The sequence below is a fragment of the Cherax quadricarinatus genome, chromosome 72 (genome assembly GCF_038502225.1).
Source record: "Cherax quadricarinatus isolate ZL_2023a chromosome 72, ASM3850222v1, whole genome shotgun sequence".
Lineage (NCBI taxonomy): Eukaryota > Metazoa > Arthropoda > Malacostraca > Decapoda > Parastacidae > Cherax > Cherax quadricarinatus.
The window spans coordinates 1,927-25,000 of record NC_091363.1 but is presented as its reverse complement, the minus strand read 5'-3'; the positions used below and the strand labels follow the sequence as shown (position 1 = coordinate 25,000).

Here is a 23,074-nt window from a genome sequence, read left to right as displayed (position 1 = left end):
GACCTCCTGGTCAGCCTGGGACCCGACGTCCTGGTCAGCCTGGGACCCGACGTCCTGGTCAGCCTGGGACCCGACCTCCTGGTCAGCCTGGGACCTGACCTCCTGGTCAGCCTGGGACCCGACCTCCTGGTCAGCCTGGGACCCGACCTCCTGGTCAGCCTGGGACCTGACCTCCTGGTCAGCCTGGGACCCGACCTCCTGGTCAGCCTGGGACCTGACCTCCTGGTCAGCCTGGGACCTGACCTCCTGGTCAGACTGACTGGTGGCGCTCCGGAACTTCTCTTTATATAATTAAAGAAAACTTTATACATCAGGACTGTAAATAATAATTATACTGTTGCAAAACACCTTTATTGTTAATACAGCACATCATCCTGGGCTCAACAACACATATTGTTACTACAGCACATCATCCTGGACTCAACAACACCTTTATTGTTACTACAGCACATCATCCTGGGCTCAACAACACCTTTATTGTTACTACAGCACATCATCCTGGGCTCAACAACACATATTGTTACTACAGCACATCATCCTGGGCTCAACAACACATATTGTTACTACAGCACATCATCCTGGACTCAACAACACCTTTATTGTTACTACAGCACATCATCCTGGGCTCAACAACACACATTGTTACTACAGCACATCATCCTGGGCTCAACAACACCTTTATTGTTACTACAGCACATCATCCTGGGCTCAACAACACATATTGTTACTACAGCACATCATCCTGGGCTCAACACATATTGTTACTACAGCACATCATCCTGGACTCAACAACACCTTTGTTGTTACTACAGCACATCATCCTGGGCTCAACAACACACATTGTTACTACAGCACATCATCCTGGGCTCAACAACACATAGTTACTACAGCACATCATCCTGGGCTCAACAACACATATTGTTACTACAGCAAATCATCCTGGGCTCAACAACACCTTTATTGTTACTACAGCACATCATCCTGGACTCAACAACACCTTTATTGTTACTACAGCACATCATCCTGGGCTCAACAACACCTTTGTTGTTACTACAGCACATCATCCTGGGCTCAACAACACCTTTATTGTTACTACAGCACATCATCCTGGGCTCAACACCTTTATTGTTACCACAGCACATCATCCTGGGCTCAACACCTTTATTGTTACTACAGCACATCATCCTGGGCTCAACAACACCTTTATTGCTACCACAACACATCATCCTGGACTCAACAACACCTTTATTGTTACTACAGCACATCATCCTGGGCTCAACAACACCTTTATTGTTACTACAGCACATCATCCTGGACTCAACAACACACATTGTTACCACAGCACATCATCCTGGGCTCAACAACACATATTGTTACCACAGCACATCATCCTGGGCTCAACAACACATATTGTTACTACAGCACATCATCCTGGGCTCAACAACACCTTTATTGTTACTACACCACATCATCCTGGGCTCAACAACACATATTGTTACTACAGCACATCATCCTGGGCTCAACAACACCTTTATTGTTACTACACCACATCATCCTGGGCTCAACAACACATATTGTTACCACAGCACATCATCCTGGGCTCAACAACACATAGTTACTACAGCACATCATCCTGGGCTCAACAACACATATTGTTACTACAGCACATCATCCTGGGCTCAACAACACATATTGTTACTACAGCACATCATCCTGGGCTCAACACCTTTATTGTTACTACAGCACATCATCCTGGGCTCAACACCTTTATTGTTACCACAGAACATCATCCTGGGCTCAACACCTTTATTGTTACTACAGCACATCATCCTGGGCTCAACAACACCTTTATTGTTACCACAGCACATCATCATGGGCTCAACAACACCTTTGTTACTACAGCACATCATCCTGGGCTCAACAATACATATTGTTACTACAGCACATCATCCTGGGCTCAACAACACATATTGTTACTACAGCACATCATCCTGGGCTCAACACCTTTATTGTTACCACAGAACATCATCATGGGCTCAACAACACATATTGTTACTACAGCACATCATCCTGGGCTCAACAACACATATTGTTACTACAACACTTCATCCTGGGCTCAACAACACCTTTATTGTTACTACAGCACATCATCCTGGGCTCAACAACACCTTTATTGTTACTACAGCACATCCTGGGCTCAACAACACATATTGTTACTACAGCACATCATCCTGGGCTCAACAACACATTTATTGTTACTACAGCACATCATCCTGGGCTCAACAACACCTTTATTGTTACTACAGCACATCCTGGGCTCAACAACACATATTGTTACTACAGCACATCATCCTGGGCTCAACAACACATTTATTGTTACTACAGCACATCCTGGGCTCAACAACACATATTGTTACTACAGCACATCATCCTGGGCTCAACAACACATATTGTTACTACAGCACATCATCCTGGGCTCAACAACACCTTTATTGTTACCACAGCACATCATCCTGGGCTCAACAACACCTTTATTGTTACTACAGCACATCATCCTGGGCTCAACAACACCTTTATTGTTACCACAGCACATCATCCTGGGCTCAACAACACCTTTATTGTTACTACAGCACATCATCCTGGGCTCAACAACACCTTTATTGTTACTACAGCACATCATCCTGGGCTCAACAACACCTTTATTGTTACTACAGCACATCATCCTGGGCTCAACAACACCTTTATTGTTACTACAGCACATCATCCTGGGCTCAACAACACCTTTATTGTTACTACAGCACATCATCCTGGGCTCAACAACACCTTTATTGTTACTACAGCACATCATCCTGGGCTCAACAACACCTTTATTGTTACACCTTTATTGTTACTACAGCACATCATCCTGGGCTCAACAACACCTCTATTGTTACTACAGCACATCATCCTGGGCTCAACAACACATCTACAGCACATCATCATGGGCTCAACAACACCTTTATTGTTACTACAGCACATCATCCTGGGCTCAACAACACATATTGTTACTACAGCACATCATCCTGGGCTCAACAACACATATTGTTACTACAGCACATCATCCTGGGCTCAACAACACCTTTATTGTTACTACAGCACATCATCCTGGGCTCAACAACACATATTGTTACTACAGCACATCATCCTGGGCTCAACAACACCTTTATTGTTACCACAGCACATCATCCTGGGCTCAACAACACACAGCACATCATCCTGGGCTCATTGTTACTACAGCACATCATCCTGGGCTCAACAACACATATTATTGTTACTACAGCACATCATCCTGGGCTCAACAACACCTCAACACCTTTATTGTTACTACAGCACATCATCCTGGGCTCAACACATATTGTTACTACAGCACATCATCCTGGGCTCAACAACACCTTTATTGTTACTACAGCACATCATCCTGGGCTCAACAACACCTTTATTGTTACTACAGCACATCATCCTGGGCTCAACAACACATATTGTTACTACAGCACATCATCCTGGGCTCAACAACACATATTGTTACTACAGCACATCATCCTGGGCTCAACAACACATATTGTTACTACAGCACATCATCCTGGGCTCAACAACACATATTGTTACTACAGCACATCATCCTGGGCTCAACAACACATATTGTTACTACAGCACATCATCCTGGGCTCAACAACACCTTTATTGTTACTACAGCACATCATCCTGGGCTCAACAACACCTTTATTGTTACTACAGAACATCATCCTGGGCTCAACAATACATATTGTTACTACAGCACATCATCCTGGGCTCAACAACACTACTACAGCACATCATCCTGGACTCAACAACACATTTATTGTTATTACAGCACATCATCCTGGGCTCAACAACACATATTGTTACTACAGCACATCATCCTGGGCTCAACAACACATATTGTTACTACAGCACATCATCCTGGGCTCAACAACACCTTTATTGTTACTACAGCACATCATCCTGGGCTCAACAACACCTTTATTGTTACCACAGAACATCATCTCAACAACACATATTGTTACTACAGCACATCATCCTGGGCTCACAACACATTTATTGTTACTACAGCACATCATCCTGGGCTCAACAACACCTTTATTGTTACTACAGCACATCATCCTGGGCTCAACAACACCTTTATTGTTACTACAGCACATCATCCTGGGCTCAACAACACCTTTATTGTTACTACAGCACATCATCCTGGGCTCAACAACACCTTTATTGTTACTACAGCACATCATCCTGGGCTCAACAACACCTTTATTGTTACAACAGCACATCATCATCTGGGCTCAACACAGCACATCATCCTGGGCTCATTTGTTACTACAGCACATCATCCTGGGCTCAACAACACCTTTATTGTTACTACAGCACATCATCCTGGGCTCAACAACACCTTTATTGTTACTACAGCACATCATCCTGGGCTCAACAACACCTTTATTGTTACTACAGCACATCATCCTGGGCTCAACAACACATATTGTTACTACAGCACATCATCCTGGGCTCAACAACACCTTTATTGTTACTACAGCACATCATCCTGGGCTCAACAACACATATTGTTACTACAGCACATCATCCTGGGCTCAACAACACCTTTATTGTTACTACAGCACATCATCCTGGGCTCAACAACACCTTTATTGTTACTACAGCACATCATCCTGGGCTCAACAACACCTTTATTGTGGGCTCAACACACTACAGCACATCATCCTGGGCTCATTGTTACTACAGCACATCATCCTGGGCTCAACAACACCTTTATTGTTACTACAGCACATCATCCTGGGCTCAACAACACCTTTATTGTTACTACAGCACATCATCCTGGGCTCAACAACACCTTTATTGTTACTACAGCACATCATCCTGGGCTCAACAACACCTTTATTGTAACTACAGCACATCATCCTGGGCTCAGCAACACCTTTATTGTTACTACAGCACATCATCCTGGGCTCAACAACATTGTTACTACAGCACATCATCCTGGGCTCAACAACACCTACAGCACATCATCCTGGGCTCCACCACACATATTGTTACTACAGCACATCATCCTGGGCTCAACAACACCTTTATTGTTACTACAGCACATCATCCTGGGCTCAATAACACATATTGTTACTACAGCACATCATCCTGGGCTCAACAACACCTTTGTTACTACAGCACATCATCCTGGGCTCAACAACACCTTTATTGTTACTACAGCACATCATCCTGGGCTCAACAACACCTTTATTGTTACCACAACACCTTTATTGTTACACATCATCCTGGACTCAACAACACCTTTGTTACTATAGCACATCATCCTGGGCTCAACAACACCTTTATTGTTACCACAGCACATCATCCTGGGCTCAACAACACATTTATTGTTACCACAGCACATCATCCTGGACTCAACAACACCTTTATTTTTACTACAGCACATTATCCTGGGCTCAACAACACCTTTATTGTTACTAGAGCACATCATCCTGGGCTCAACAACACATATTGTTACCACAGCACATCATCCTGGGCTCAACAACACATTTATTGTTACCACAGCACATCATCCTGGACTCAACAACACCTTTATTGTTACTACAGCACATCATCCTGGGCTCAACAACACCTTTATTGTTACTACAGCACATCATCCTGGGCTCAACAACACCTTTATTGTTACTACAGCACATCATCCTGGGCTCAACAACACCTTTATTGTTACTACAGCACATCATCCTGGGCTCAACAACACCTTTATTGTTACTACAGCACATCATCCTGGGCTCAACAACACCTTTATTGTTACTACAGCACATCATCCTGGGCTCAACAACACCTTTATTGTTACTACAGCACATCATCCTGGGTTACTCAGCACATCATCCTGGGCTCAACAACACCTTTATTGTTACCACAGCACATCATCCTGGGCTCAACAACACATATTGTTACTACAGCACATCATCCTGGGCTCAACAACACCTTTATTGTTACTACAGCATATCATCCTGGGCTCAACAACACCTTTATTGTTACTACAGCACATCATCCTGGGCTCAACAACACCTTTATTGTTACTACAGCACATCATCCTGGGCTCAACAACACCTTTATTGTTACTACAGCACATCATCCTGGGCTCAACAACACCTTTATTGTTACTACAGCATATCATCCTTGGCTCAACAACACCTTTGTTACTACAGCACATCATCCTGGGCTCAACAACACCTTTATTGTTACTACAGCACATCATCCTGGGCTCAACAACACCTTTATTGTTACTACAGCACATCATCCTGGGCTCAACAACACCTTTATTGTTACTACAGCACATCATCCTGGGCTCAACAACACATATTGTTACTACATCATCCTGGGCTCAACAACACCTTTATTGTTACTACAGCACATCATCCTGGGCTCAACAACACATATATTGTTACTACAGCACATCATCCTGGGCTCAACAACACCTTTATTGTTACTACAGCACATCATCCTGGGCTCAACAACACCTTTATTGTTACTACAGCACATCATCCTGGGCTCAACAACACCTTTATTGTTACTTTCATCCTGGGCTCAACAACACCTATTGTTACCACAGCACATCATCCTGGGCTCAACAACACATTTATTGTTACTACAGCACATCATCCTGGGCTCAACAACACCTACAGCACATCATCCTGGGCTCAACACCTTTATTGTTACTACAGCACATCATCCTGGGCTCAACAACACACATTGTTACTACAGCACATCATCCTGGGCTCAACAACACATATTGTTACTACAGCACATCATCCTGGGCTCAACAACACATATTGTTACTACAGCACATCATCCTGGGCTCAACAACACATATTGTTACTACAGCACATCATCCTGGGCTCAACAACACAGCACATCATCCTGGACTCATTGTTACTACAGCACATCATCCTGGGCTCAACAACACATATTGTTACTACAGCACATCATCCTGGGCTCAACAACACCTTTATTGTTACTACAGCACATCATCCTGGGCTCAACAACACCTTTATTGTTACTACAGCACATCATCCTGGGCTCAACACCTTTATTGTTACTACAGCACATCATCCTGGGCTCAACAACACATATTGTTACTACAGCACATCATCCTGGGCTCAACAACACCTTTATTGTTACTACAGCACATCATCCTGGGCTCAACAACACACATTGTTACTACAGCACATCATCCTGGGCTCAACAACACCTTTATTGTTACTACAGCACATCATCCTGGACTCAACAACACCTTTATTGTTACTACAGCACATCATCCTGGGCTCAGCAACACATATTGTTACTACAGCACATCATCCTGGGCTCAACAACTTTATTGTTACCACAGCACATCATCCTGGGCTCAACAACACATATTGTTACTACAGCACATCATCCTGGGCTCAACAACACCTTTATTGTTACACAGCACATCATCCTGGGCTCAACAACACATATTGTTACTACAGCACATCATCCTGTTATTGTTACTACAGCACATCATCCTGGGCTCAACAACACATTTATTGTTACTACAGCACATCATCCTGGGCTCAACAACACCTACTACAGCACATCATCCTGGGCTCAGCAACACATATTGTTACTACAGCACATCATCCTGGGCTCAACAACACATTGTTACTACAGCACATCATCCTGGGCTCAACAACACATATTGTTACTACAGCACATCCTGGGCTCAACAACACCAGCACATCATCCTGGGCTCAACAACACCTTTATTGTTACTACAGCATCATCCTGGGCTCAACAACACATACTACAGCACATCATCCTGGGCTCAACAACACATTTATTGTTACTACAGCACATCATCCTGGGCTCAACAACACTTTATTGTTACTACAGCACATCATCCTGGGCTCAACAACACATTTATTGTTACTACAGCACATCATCCTGGGCTCATTTATTGTTACTACAGCACATCATCCTGGGCTCAACAACACATTATTGTTACTACAGCACATCATCCTGGGCTCAACAACACCTTTGTTGTTACTACAGCACATCATCCTGGGCTCAACAACACCTTTATTGTTACTTCATCCTGTCAACAACACCTACTACAGCACATCATCCTGGGCTCAACAACATATTGTTACTACAGCACATCATCCTGGACTCAACAACACCTTTGTTACTACAGCACATCATCCTGGGCTCAACAACACCTTTATTGTTACCACAGCACATCATCCTGGGCTCAACAACACCTTTATTGTTACTACAGCACATCATCCTGGGCTCAACAACACCTTTATTGTTACCACAGCACATCATCCTGGGCTCAACAACACCTTTATTGTTACTACAGCACATCATCCTGGGCTCAACAACACCTTTATTTGTTACTACAGCACATCATCCTGGGCTCAACAACACAGCACATCATCCTGGGCTCATTTGTTACTACAGCACATCCTGGGCTCAACAACACATATTGTTACTACAGCACATCATCCTGGGCTCAACAACACCTTTATTGCTACTACAGCACATCATCCTGGGCTCAACAACACCTATTGTTACTACAGCACATCATCCTGGGCTCAACAACACCTTTATGTTACTACAGCACATCATCCTGGGCTCAACAACACCTTTATTGTTACTACAGCACATCATCCTGGGCTCAACAACACCTTTATTGTTACTACAGCACATCATCCTGGGCTCAACAACACCTTTATTGTTACTACAGCACATCATCCTGGGCTCAACAACACCTTTATTGTTACTACAGCACATCATCCTGGGCTCAACAACACCTTTATTGTTACTACAGCACATCATCCTGGGCTCAACACATATTGTTACTACAGCACATCATCCTGGGCTCAACAACACACATTGTTACTACAGCACATCATCCTGGGCTCAACAACACCTTTATTGTTACTACAGCACATCATCCTGGGCTCAACAACACCTTTATTGTTACTACAGCACATCATCCTGGGCTCAACAACACCTTTATTGTTACTACAGCACATCATCCTGGGCTCAACAACACCTTTATTGTTACTACAGCACATCATCCTGGGCTCAACAACACCTTTATTGTTACTACAGCACATCATCCTGGACTCAACAACACACATTGTTACTACAGCACATCATCCTGGGCTCAACAACACATATTGTTACTACAGCACATCATCCTGGGCTCAACAACACATATTGTTACTACAGCACATCATCCTGGGCTCAACAACACCTTTATTGTTACTACAGCACATCATCCTGGGCTCAACAACACCTTTATTGTTACTACAGCACATCATCCTGGGCTCAACAACACATATTGTTACTACAGCACATCATCCTGGGCTCAACAACACCTTTATTGTTACTACAGCACATCATCCTGGGCTCAACAACACCTTTATTGTTACTACAGCACATCATCCTGGGCTCAACAACACATATTGTTACTACAGCACATCATCCTGGGCTCAACAACACCTTTATTGTTACTACAGCACATCATCCTGGGCTCAACAACACCTTTATTGTTACTACAGCACATCATCCTGGGCTCAACAACACATTTATTGCACATCATCCTGGGCTCAACAAGATTGTTACTACAGCACATCATCCTGGGCTCAACAACACCTTTATTGTTACTATCAACAACACCTTTATTGTTACTACAGCACATCATCCTGGGCTCAACAACACCTTTTTTGTTATTACAGCACATCATCCTGGGCTCAACAACACATATTGTTACTACAGCACATCATCCTGGGCTCAACAACACCTTTATTGTTACTACAGCACATCATCCTGGGCTCAACAACACCTTTTTTGTTATTACAGCACATCATCCTGGGCTCAACTACACACATCATCCTGGGCTCAACAACACCTTTTTTGTTATTACAGCACATCATCCTGGGCTCAACAACACCTTTGTTACTACAGCACATCATCCTGGGCTCAACAACACCTTTATTGTTACTACAGCACATCATCCTGGGCTCAACAACACCTTTATTGTTACTACAGCACATCATCCTGGGCTCAACAACACCTTTATTGTTACTACAGCACATCATCCTGGGCTCAACAACACCTTTATTGTTACTACAGCACATCATCCTGGGCTCAACAACACATATTGTTACTACAGCACATCATCCTGGGCTCAACAACACCTTTATTGTTACTACACCACATCATCCTGGGCTCAACAACACCTTTATTGTTACACAGCACATCATCCTGGGCTCAACAACACTACTACAGCACATCATCCTGGGCTCAACAACACCTTTATTGTTACTACAGCACATCATCCTGGGCTCAACAACACCTTGTTATTCATCCTGTCAACACTACACAGCACATCATCCTGGGCTCAACAACACCTTTTGTTACTACAGCACATCATCCTGGGCTCAACAACACCTACTACAGCACATCATCCTGGGCTCAACAACACATACAGCACATCATCCTGGGCTCATTGTTACTACAGCACATCATCCTGGGCTCAACACATATTGTTACTACAGCACATCATCCTGGGCTCAACAACACATATTGTTACTACAGCACATCATCCTGGGCTCAACAACACATATTGTTACTACAGCACATCATCCTGGGCTCAACAACACATATTGTTACTACAGCACATCATCCTGGGCTCAACAACACATATTGTTACTACAGCACATCATCCTGGGCTCAACAACACATATTGTTACTACAGCACATCATCCTGGGCTCAACAACACATATTGTTACTACAGCACATCATCCTGGGCTCAACAACACCTTTATTGTTACTACAGCACATCATCCTGGGCTCAACAACACCTTTATTGTTACTACAGCACATCATCCTGGGCTCAACAACACCTTTATTGTTACTACAGCACATCATCCTGGGCTCAACAACACCTTTATTGTTACTACAGCACATCATCCTGGGCTCAGCAACACATATTGTTACTACAGCACATCATCCTGGGCTCAACAACACATTGTTACTACAGCACATCATCCTGGGCTCAACAACACATATTGTTACTACAGCACATCATCCTGGGCTCAACAACACCTTTATTGTTACTACAGCACATCTAACACATCATCCTGGGCTCATTTGTTACTACAGCACATCATCCTGGGCTCAACAACACAACACCTTTTATTGTTACTACAGCACATCATCCTGGGCTCAACAACACATATTGTTACCACAGCACATCATCCTGGGCTCAACAACACATATTGTTACTACAGCACATCATCCTGGGCTCAACACCTTTATTGTTACTACACATCATCCTGGGCTCAACAACACCTTTATTGTTACCACAGCACATCATCATGGGCTCAACAACACCTTTATTGTTACTACAGCACATCATCCTGGGCTCAACAACACATATTGTTACTACAGCACATCATCCTGGGCTCAACAACACATATTGTTACTACAGCACATCATCCTGGGCTCAACAACATATATTGTTACCACAGCACATCATCCTGGGCTCAACAAATATTGTTACTACAGCACATCATCCTGGGCTCTACAACACCTTTATTGTTACTACAGCACATCATCCTGGACTCAACAACACATATTGTTAGTACAGCACATCATCCTGGGCTCAACAACACACATTGTTACTACAGCACTTCATCCTGGGCTCAACAACACCTTTATTGTTACTACAGCACATCATCCTGGGCTCAACAACACCTTTATTGTTACTACAGCACATCATCCTGGGCTCAACAACGCATATTGTTACTACAGCACATCATCCTGGGCTCAACAACACCTTTGTTACTACAGCACATCGTCCTGGGCTCAACAACACCTTTATTGTTACCACAGCACATCATCCTGTGCTCAACAACACCTTTGTTACCACAGCACATCATCCTGTGCTCAACACCTTTATTGTTACTACAGCACATCATCCTGGGCTTAACAACACCTTTATTGTTACCACAGCACATCATCCTTGTCTCAACAACACCTTTATTGTTACTACAGCACATCATCCTGGGCTTAACACCTTTATTGGTACTACAGCACATCATCCTGGACTCAACAACACATATTGTTACTACAGCACATCATCCTGGGCTCAACAACACATATTGTTACTACAGCACATCATCCTGGGCTCAACACCTTTATTGCTACTACAGCACATCATCCTGGACTCAACAACACATATTGTTACTACAGCACATCATCCTGGGCTCAACAACACCTTTATTGTTACTACAGCACATCATCATGGGCTCAACAACACCTTTATTGTTACTACAGCACATCATCCTGGGCTCAACATCTTTATTGTTACTACAGCACATCATCCTGGGCTCAACAACACCTTTATTGTTACTACAGCACATCATCCTGGGCTCAACAACACCTTTATTGTTACTACAGCACATCATCCTGGGCTCAACAACACCTTTATTGTTACTACAGCACATCATCCTGGGCTCAACAACACCTTTATTGTTACTACAGCACATCATCCTGGGCTCAACAACACCTTTATTGTTACTACAGCACATCATCCTGGGCTCAACAACACACATTGTTACTACAGCACATCAACCTGGGCTCAACAACACCTTTATTGTTACTACAGCACATCATCCTGGGCTCAACAACACACGTTGTTACTACAGCACATCATCCTGGGCTCAACAACACCTTTATTGTTACCACAGCACATCATCCTGGGCTCAACAACACCTTTATTGTTACTACAGCACATCATCCTGGGCTCAACAACACACATTGTTACTACAGCACATCATCCTGGGCTCAACAACACCATTATTGTTACCAGAGCACATCATCCTGGGCTCAACACCTTTATTGTTACTACAGCACATCATCGTGGGCTCAACAACACATATTGTTACTACAGCACATCATCCTGGGCTCAACAACACATATTGTTACTACAGCACATCATCCTGGACTCAACAACACATATTGTTACTACAGCACATCATCCTGGGCTCAACACATATTGTTACTACAGCACATCATCCTGGGCTCAATAACACATATTGTTACTACAGCACATCATCCTGGACTCAACACATATTGTTGCTACAGCACATCATCCTGGGCTCAACAACACATATTGTTACTACAGCACATCATCCTGGACTCAACAACACATATTGTTACTACAGCACATCATCCTGGGCTCAACAACACATATTGTTACTACAGCACATCATCCTGGGCTCAACAACACATATTGTTACTACAGCACATCATCCTGGGCTCAACAACACATATTGTTACTACAGCACATCATCCTGGGCTCAACACCTTTATTGTTACTACAGCACATCATCCTGGGCTCAACAACACCTTTATTGTTACTACAGCACATCATCCTGGGCTCAACAACACCTTTATTGTTACTACAGCACATCATCCTGGGCTCAACAACACCTTTATTGTTACCACAGCACATCATCCTGGGCTCAACAACACATATTGTTACTACAGCACATCATCCTGGGCTCAACAACACATATTGTTACTACAGCACATCATCCTGGGCTCAACAACACATATTGTTACTACAGCACATCATCCTGGACTCAACAACACACATTGTTACTACAGCACATCATCCTGGACTCAACAACACATATTGTTACTACAGCACATCATCCTGGGCTCAACAACACATAGTTACTACAGCACATCATCCTGGGCTCAACAACACTTATTGTTACTACAGCACATCATCCTGGACTCAACACATATTGTTAGTACAGCACATCATCCTGGGCTCAACAACACATATTGTTACTACAGCACATCATCCTGGGCTCAACAACACACATTGTTACTACAGCACATCATCCTGGGCTCAACAACACCTTTATTGTTACTACAGCATATCATCCTGGACTCAACAACACATATTGTTACTACAGCACATCATCCTGGGCTCAACAACACACACACACTTGTTTAAATTGCGCCGAAGTGGATAGGCCACTTACCTCTCACCTCTCCCTCCACCCTCCCAACCCTTTCCTACATTCCATGCTTCTTCCTTCCCCATCTTACCAAAGCTCTGGTCAGAACCTCGCACCTCGCTCTGTCAGGGACTCTCATAACGCACACATACACCAACCTACAGCTTAATAGGCAAATGTATACCTCTGAGAGAGAGAGGGGTCACAGGAGAGGTCAAAAGTGAGGGGTTAGGGATGAGGGATGTAAGGTGAGGGGTCAGGGATGGGTGTTTAATATAATTATGGATGATGTGAGTGATGGGTGTAGAAAGCATGTACACATCCTTGTTCTGCTCAATGGTGTCGTTAAAATGATTAATGGTGGTGTCCAGGAATCTGTGTTTCCCAGTTCGTGACGAGGGAATGGATGGTGTGGTGTACGATGCGTACCTTGTGCCATCCTTCTGGCCCGTGGCCTGGTAGGCAACGCTCTCGCTTCACACGCTGCCCGTGGTTCGATCCCCGGCACGGGTGGAAATATTGGGCGTGTTTCTTTGCACCTGTCGTCCCGTTCATCTAGCAAGCAAGTAGGTACCTGGGTGTTAGTCGACTGGTGTGGGTCGCATCTTAAGGAATAAAACTGAAGACCCCAATGGAAATTAAGACGCCCTCGATGACGCACTGCCTTTCTTGGGTTATACTGGGTGGCTAACCCTCGTGGGTTAAAAATCCGAACAAAATCTTATCTTAATACTTCTACTACCACTACCACCACCTTCACCATTACGATGCATGCCTTGTCATCCTCCATTTAACATACGTATTTATCTTCTTCAAGAGTCCCAGGATTATATTCTATCTTGACAACGTAACAAAGAGTATTGTATCTTCGCAGGGAACACTGTCAACTCCGCTGTTAGTTGTTACTGCGTCCGTGAAGTCAAATGATTCCTTTTATAGTTTTTATGGTGACATAATTCACGTTCATGTTGGTGTTACAAAACATGGTGAACGATACAACACTGCTTGTCATGTAGAGGATGGCAAGGTTGATGTAGGGACACTACCAGTGGTGCTCAGATGTTGTAGGGACACTACCAGTGGTGCTCAGATGTTGTAGGGACACTACCAGTGGTGCTCAGATGTTGTAGGGACACTACCAGTGGTGCTCAGATGTTGTAGGGACACTACCAGTGGTGCTCAGATGTTGTAGGGACACTACCAGTGGTGCTCAGATGTTGTAGGGACACTACCAGTGGTGCTCTGATGTTGTAGGGACACTACCAGTGGTGCTCAGATGTAAGGAAGTTCGTCTTGCAGACTTGCGTGTCATATAAATGTAATGTGAGGTCAGTCCACTTATCAGTGTTGCTATGCTCAAGGTTCTGTACAGATCACAGGAGGAACACACCTTCACATATATCTAATACCTAAATAATAATAATACTCACTGATTGTTGTATTTGCTGTGATTATTAGTAGTGTATTTGTATAATTATTATTATTATTATTGGTTGGACAGAACACACTGGCACAACAAGCCAAGCGAGCGCTCTCACGGATGGAATGTAGAAGATACAAGGACAAGAAGAAAGACGAGAAACACAAGATTAAAGTCAAACTTAAGAAGAAGAAGACAGTAGTGAAGCTTACTAGGAGTGAAGGAGGAGGAGGAGGAGGAGGTGGTAGTGGAGGAGGAACTGGTGGAGGAGGAGGAGGAGGAGGCGGCGGCGGCGGCGGCGGCGGCAGCAGCGGCGGCGGTGGAGGTGGCGGTGGAAGCGGCGAAGAAGAGAGTGGTAAAGGAGGAGAGGAAGAAGAAACAGAGGAGGATGAGGAAGAAGGCAGTCATGAGATATCAGTTCTGTCTGAAGGTCCTGAGGTGAGTCACTAGTCCTTAATTATATATAATATGTAATAAGATCACAGTAAACAGGTGATATATCACAATATGCAGAACAACCACTGTGAAAAAATAGTGAAATTCCAGGAACTTTCGTGACTTCTCACATTATCAAGGAACTATAAAAATAAAAGATCAGGAAGGCATATAAGGACGAGACTACACCTCGCGGTCAACTTACAACACCTGAACTTTTTAAGATGATGCTAGTTCCTTGATGTTGGTGAGGGGCTCTTGATTTAAGGAATTTGATCTGTGCTCCAGTTCCCCGAATTAAGCCTGAATGCCTTCCACATCCCCCCCCCCCAGGCGCTGTATAATCGTCCGGGTTTAGCGCTTCCCCTTGATTATAATGATAATGCATTCGCCTATATATCCGCAGAAGTCTTTAAGAGAATATATTGTGCTTTTAGGTAGTAATGGTAGATTTATGGTAGCACCATCAGGTAACTATGGTAGTTATGGTGGTACCATCAGGTAACTATGGTAGTTATGGTGGTACCATCAGGTAACTATGGTGGTACCATCAGGTAACTATGGTAGTTATGGTGGTACCATCAGGTAACTATGGTAGTTATGGTGGTACCATCAGGTAACTATGGTAGTTATGGTGGTACCATCAGGTAACTATGGTAGTTATGGTGGTACCATCAGGTAACTATGGTAGTTATGGTGGTACCATCAGGTAACTATGGTAGTTATGGTGGTACCATCAGGTAACTATGGTAGTTATGGTGGTACCATCAGGTAACTATGGTAGTTATGGTGGTACCATCAGGTAACTATGGTAGTTATATATGGTGGTTCCATCAGGTAACTATGGTAGTTATATATGGTGGTTCCATCAGGTAACTATGGTAGTTATATATGGTGGTTCCATCAGGTAACTATGGTAGTTATGGTGGTACCATCAGGTAACTATGGTAGTTATGGTGGTACCATCAGGTAACTATGGTAGTTATGGTGGTACCATCAGGTAACTATGGTAGTTATGGTGGTACCATCAGGTAACTATGGTAGTTATGGTGGTTCCATCAGGTAACTATGGTAGTTATGGTGGTACCATCAGGTAACTATGGTAGTTATATATGGTGGTTCCATCAGGTAACTATGGTAGTTATGTATGGTGGTTCCATCAGGTAACTATGGTAGTTATGGTGGTACCATCAGGTAACTATGGTAGTTATGGTGGTACCATCAGGTAACTATGGTAGTTATGGTGGTACCATCAGGTAACTATGGTAGTTATGGTGGTACCATCAGGTAACTATGGTAGTTATGGTGGTACCATCAGGTAACTATGGTAGTTATGGTGGTACCATCAGGTAACTATGGCAGTTATGGTGGTACCATCAGGTAACTATGGTAGTTATGGTGGTACCATCAGGTAACTATGGTAGTTATGGTGGTACCATCAGGTAACTATGGTAGTTATGGTGGTACCATCAGGTAACTATGGTAGTTATGGTGGTACCATCAGGTAACTATGGTAGTTATGGTGGTACCATCAGGTAACTATGGTAGTTATGGTGGTACCATCAGGTAACTATGGTAGTTATGGTGGTACCATCAGGTAACTATGGTAGTTATGGTGGTACCATCAGGTAACTATGGTAGTTATGGTGGTACCATCAGGTAACTATGGTAGTTATGGTGGTACCATCAGGTAACTATGGTAGTTATGGTGGTACCATCAGGTAACTATGGTAGTTATGGTGGTACCATCAGGTAACTATGGTAGTTATATAGGTGGTAGTTATGGTTCCATCAGGTAACTATGGTAGTTATGGTATCAGGTAACTATGGTAGTCCATCAGGTAACTATGGTAGTTATGGTGGTACCATCAGGTAACTATGGCAGTTATGGTGGTACCATCAGGTAACTATGGCAGTTATGGTGGTACCATCAGGTAACTATGGTAGTTATGGTGGTACAGTTATGGTGGTACCATCAGGAAACTATGGCAGTTATGGTGGTACCATCAGGTAACTATGGTAGTTATGGTGGTACCATCAGGTAACTATGGTAGTTATGGTGGTACCATCAGGTAACTATGGTAGTTATGGTGGTACCATCAGGTAACTATGGTAGTTATGGTGGTACCATCAGGTAACTATGGTAGTTATGGTGGTACCATCAGGTAACTATGGTAGTTATGGTGGTACCATCAGGTAACTATGGTAGTTATGGTGGTACCATCAGGTAACTATGGTAGTTATGGTGGTACCATCAGGTAACTATGGTAGTTATGGTGGTACCATCAGGTAACTATGGTAGTTATGGTGGTACCATCAGGTAACTATGGTAGTTATGGTGGTACCATCAGGTAACTATGGTAGTTATGGTGGTACCATCAGGTAACTATGGTAGTTATGGTGGTACCATCAGGTAACTATGGTAGTTATGGTGGTACCATCAGGTAACTATGGTAGTTATGGTGGTTCCATCAGGTAACTATGGTAGTTATGGTGGTACCATCAGGTAACTATGGCAGTTATGGTGGTACCATCAGGTAACTATGGCAGTTATGGTGGTACCATCAGGTAACTATGGTAGTTATGGTGGTACCATCAGGTAACTATGGTAGTTATGGTGGTACCATCAGGTAACTATGGTAGTTATGGTGGTACCATCAGGTAACTATGGTAGTTATGGTGGTACCATCAGGTAACTATGGTAGTTATGGTGGTACCATCAGGTAACTATGGTAGTTATGGTGGTACCATCAGGTAACTATGGTAGTTATGGTGGTACCATCAGGTAACTATGGTAGTTATGGTGGTTCCATCAGGTAACTATGGTAGTTATGGTGGTACCATCAGGTAACTATGGTAGTTATGGTGGTACCATCAGGTAACTATGGTAGTTATGGTGGTACCATCAGGTAACTATGGTAGTTATGGTGGTACCATCAGGTAACTATGGTAGTTATGGTGGTACCATCAGGTAACTATGGTAGTTATGGTGGTACCATCAAGACATTTTTTCCTAAAAAGTAAAATTAGTATTTTGTGGTGACTAGCAATAATTCCTGCTGCTACCTTGCTGGTCAAGGGCTCTTGATCCAGAGAATTAGAGCTACTTTCCCTTTCCTTGGATCATAGTTGGTTGCCTCCCATTCCCATGCAGTTTGACCGCCATGGGTTTAGCGGTCCTCCCAGCGAATGTTTTAATGTGCAACTAATGTGACATTTTATTGTGGCAACGTTTCGCTCTCCTGGAGAGCGAAACGTTGCCACAATAAAACGTCACATTAGTTGCACTTGTGTCCTTTTACTTACAGAATGTTTTAATATTGCCAGTTCGTTGAGTGGAGCTTCAGATCATTTAGTTTTCCATTATCTTTCTGATTCATCTCATAAATAATAGTGTCCCAGCACAGTCACAGTTGTCACTGCTGTATAGTGACTTGCGGAATCGTAATCACAGTTACAAACACAGGGAACGGGTGAGTCCTCAGACTTGCTGGCCAATGCGTTAACCACAGGCCTGGTCATGGACCGGGCCACGGGAGCGTTGACCCCTGAAACAACCTCCAGGTACGAGTTCGAGTCCCACCCGTTCCTTGATTTGATACTATGTAATAGGGTGTTTGTGTGATGTGAGCGAACTGACGGGTGACTAATTTATATTGACGAAATTTAAAACTTTTAAATGCCAGATGTATTTTGCATGTTATAGGAAATTGTTTTACTAAGTGGAATAATATCTAGATGCTACAATCTTGGTGACTTGTAGGTCAGGTCTATAATGATCTGCTCGCAACCCACACGTACCGGGTTAAGAGATAAGATTTTGTTGGGATTTTTAACCTGGAGGGTTAGCCACCCAGGATAACTCAAGAAAATCAGTGCGTTAGTTAGGACTGTCTCATATTTCCACTGTGGTCCTTCAATCTTGTCCCCCGGGGTGCGACCCACACCAGTCAGCTAACACCCAGGCACTTACTGCTAGGTGAACAGTGACAGCAGGTATAAGGTCCATCGGGCCGGGGACTGAACCACTGACACTGTGTGAGGCGAGAGCGTTGCCTCCCAGACAGTGACGTGAGGTGACGTATGGACAACTCTCCCTACATTAGTCGTCACTCTTCTACTGTTAGTCAGTAGATAGCTAGGTATTGGTTTCTTCCTAGGGTAGGACCTAGCATAAACTACGCTTCTTCCTTTGTGGGAATTATTTTAGGTTAACAACCCTCCCAGGATTAAACAAAACTTAGGATTCTATTCTTCTTCTCGTACGTGTTGTTGTGCCTCACATGTTACTTGGTAACGCAGGTGTGTGTGGTGTGTCTAGAGGAATACCGACCTCATCAAGAACTAAGAGTTCTGCCCTGTAAACACGAGTTCCACCGCGCCTGTGTTGACCCATGGCTCCTCCAGCACCGCACTTGTCCTCTCTGTAACTACAACATTATCGGTGAGTTCTCCTCAACTTCCTGCTCAGACTTGATTAAACTCCACAATACTTTAATTTCGTACACTGTAAGTCTACCATAATTCATATATTATGCTAATTATAAACCTGTTTGATGTGTGAGAATGCTAGTGTTGCAGATTACATTAATAATATTCACCAACACCAAGGAAAATCCTGAACAAAAGTTATGCATATTTCTGGCATGAGTTTTTTTTATTTATTACTCGGAATAACTGAACGTACTTAAAATTTACGTCATATACAATAGCTTAGTAATTTACCAAACCTCTTTAGAGGAGTGATGGTAGTGAGAGCTGGCAGTGTAGAGATGCTGTTACCAGCTTGGTGCTTGAAGCACTGCACTACACTGCTCTTAAGATTGCTGCAGTGGCTCCTTCATCTTATATTCATTCATTCTGGATTTAACTTAACCTGTTAAAGAATCTGCATAACTTGAGTCAATTGTTTTGCTTGGCGGAGGCGAATGAAAGACTATTTTGATGACCCCATTGTGTTTTGTGTATACAGAAGGTTGCTACGAGAGTCCTCCAGTTACCTGTACCTCAGGTCCATCACTGACCCACGCCACCCACCTCTACACCACGCCCACGCACGCGCAGTACGTGTTGGCACCTTCTAGCCCCGCCCACGCCTGCGGCCACCCGGGATGTACGGTTCACGCCGGGCTAGGAGCTACTATCCACGGCTATACTGGCCTTGGGTACACCCCTCTTCCTCCAGGGTACATTAGCCCCCCACCGGGCTATACTAGTCCTAATATCGGGTACGCCAGTCCCGACCCCGGGTATACGGGTATGGTGAGTGGGTATACCAGCCCCACTGTTGGGTACACTAGTCCCGCAGGGGGATACAATACCCCCACCAGCGGGTATATGAGTCCCAGTGCTCGTTATCATTCATTGCGAGGTGGGCATACTAGCCCTCACAGTGGGTGTCTGGGCACCATAGGCGGGTATTGCGGGTCGGTGAGCGGGTACGGTGGCTCCGTTGGAGGGTATGGCGTGGGGCCAGTTTGCGGGTATGGCCCAGGTGGTGCGGGAAGCGGGTGCGGGTTGGGGTGTGTAGGGGCGTGTCTTCACGATGGTTGCCTCATGTATCCACCCACAGCAGCCCCACACAACCAGCGATGTGAGCACACCCACACTACCGCCCACAAACACCCACAAGGATCCAGCAGCGAGGAGGCGGAATACCAGATTGTGGTGAGTATACCTTTATTGTATGTATCCCTTCATCCTTATCCATAGCTTTATCGTATCTCCTGATCCTCATTCATAACATAAGCTTTTAACACACTGGTCTTCTCTCGCCGAGGCAGGGGACCCCCGAAAAAGGAATCACATTCACCATCATTTATTCAATAGCTGTCTTTCCAGAAGTGCTCTGACATTACAGTGTTCAGATCTCCCTCAGAACTGCAACATCCCCACCTGTCCTTCAGAGTGCAGACATTGCCCTCCTCCAAGAATCAAGCCCGGCTAACCGGTTTACCTGAATCCATAAATATTACTTTGCTCATACTCCAACAGCATATCAATAAAAACCACTTGTCTAACACACGGAAGACTGCAGGATGCTCAAGCCTCTAGTACTTAAATCCTTCCCGAGATGACCCTCCTCTCTCTTCCACCCGAAGATGTATACACACTGTTGGTCATCTTATTGTCCTTTACAGTCTAAATATCCATACCACCTCAACCCCTCATGTATCCTCTTGAATTATACCTTGGATAATCTCGTATCTAATTTCTACGCTACAAACTCGACATAATATTCACACCAAACATTGCTCTTAAACACGACATGACTGCCTCCCGCCTTCTCTCTGCAACTTTTCAGACTCTGTGTTCTCATACTTTTACCCTTTTTTGTGTGTCCGTAGTTAAACGTTTTCTCATTTAAGGTTAGATATACCAAAAGGTGTATGTCTCGCAGTGCATATATACACTGAAAGTTAATTGTAATCGGTAATTTAGGTACATGGTATCCTTGACTGACGGTGTCCAGATTACTTGTTGCTTTAAATTAATGACCCTCAGGTAGTGACTGGTTATTGTGTTCAGGTTACAGCAGCCTTAGTGGCCTTCTGTAGTCAGTGACTGGTTATTGTGTTCAGGTTACAGCAGCCTTAGTGACCTTCTGTAGTCAGTGACTGGTTATTGTGTTCAGGTTACAGCAGCCTTAGTGACCTTCTGTAGTCAGTGACTGGTTATTGTGTTCAGGTTACAGCAGCCTTAATGACCTCCTGTAGTCAGTGACTGGTTATTGTGTTCAGGTTACAGCAGCCTTAGTGACCTCCTGTAGTCAGTGACTGGTTATTGTGTTCAGGTTACAGCAGCCTTAGTGACCTTCTGTAGTCAGTGACTGGTTATTGTGTTCAGGTTACAGCAGCCTTAGTGACCTTTTTCATTAAAATGGGAGTGCGAAACCCGTAGGGATTATCTAAGCTTGTATACACATTTTTGTGAAAGAAAATACCAATGAAGGTTACTTTGCACAGGTTAACTAATGTACAGACTGAGACTTTCCCTGTTTCCTTTCATTTCAGAGTCCTGCCTTTTTTAACGTATCAAAGCCCAGCCTTCTTTATGGTATATTATTCTCCCTCC

At 43.9% G+C, this 23,074-nt stretch overlaps 1 protein-coding gene across 1 annotated transcript in view; it reads left to right on the top strand.

Moving 5' to 3' along the window:
* LOC128701240 (E3 ubiquitin-protein ligase ZNRF3) overlaps positions 1 to 21,727 on the top strand; it is a gene marked incomplete at its 5' end in the record, with an annotated part of 27,611 nt that extends 5,884 nt beyond the window's left edge. The window contains 3 exon segments of the mRNA XM_053794829.2: positions 15,647 to 16,003; positions 20,303 to 20,444; positions 20,973 to 21,727. Of these exon segments, the coding sequence (XP_053650804.2) occupies positions 15,647 to 16,003; positions 20,303 to 20,444; positions 20,973 to 21,712 (1,239 nt within the window).
* Positions 21,728 to 23,074: the final 1,347 nt, after the last annotated feature.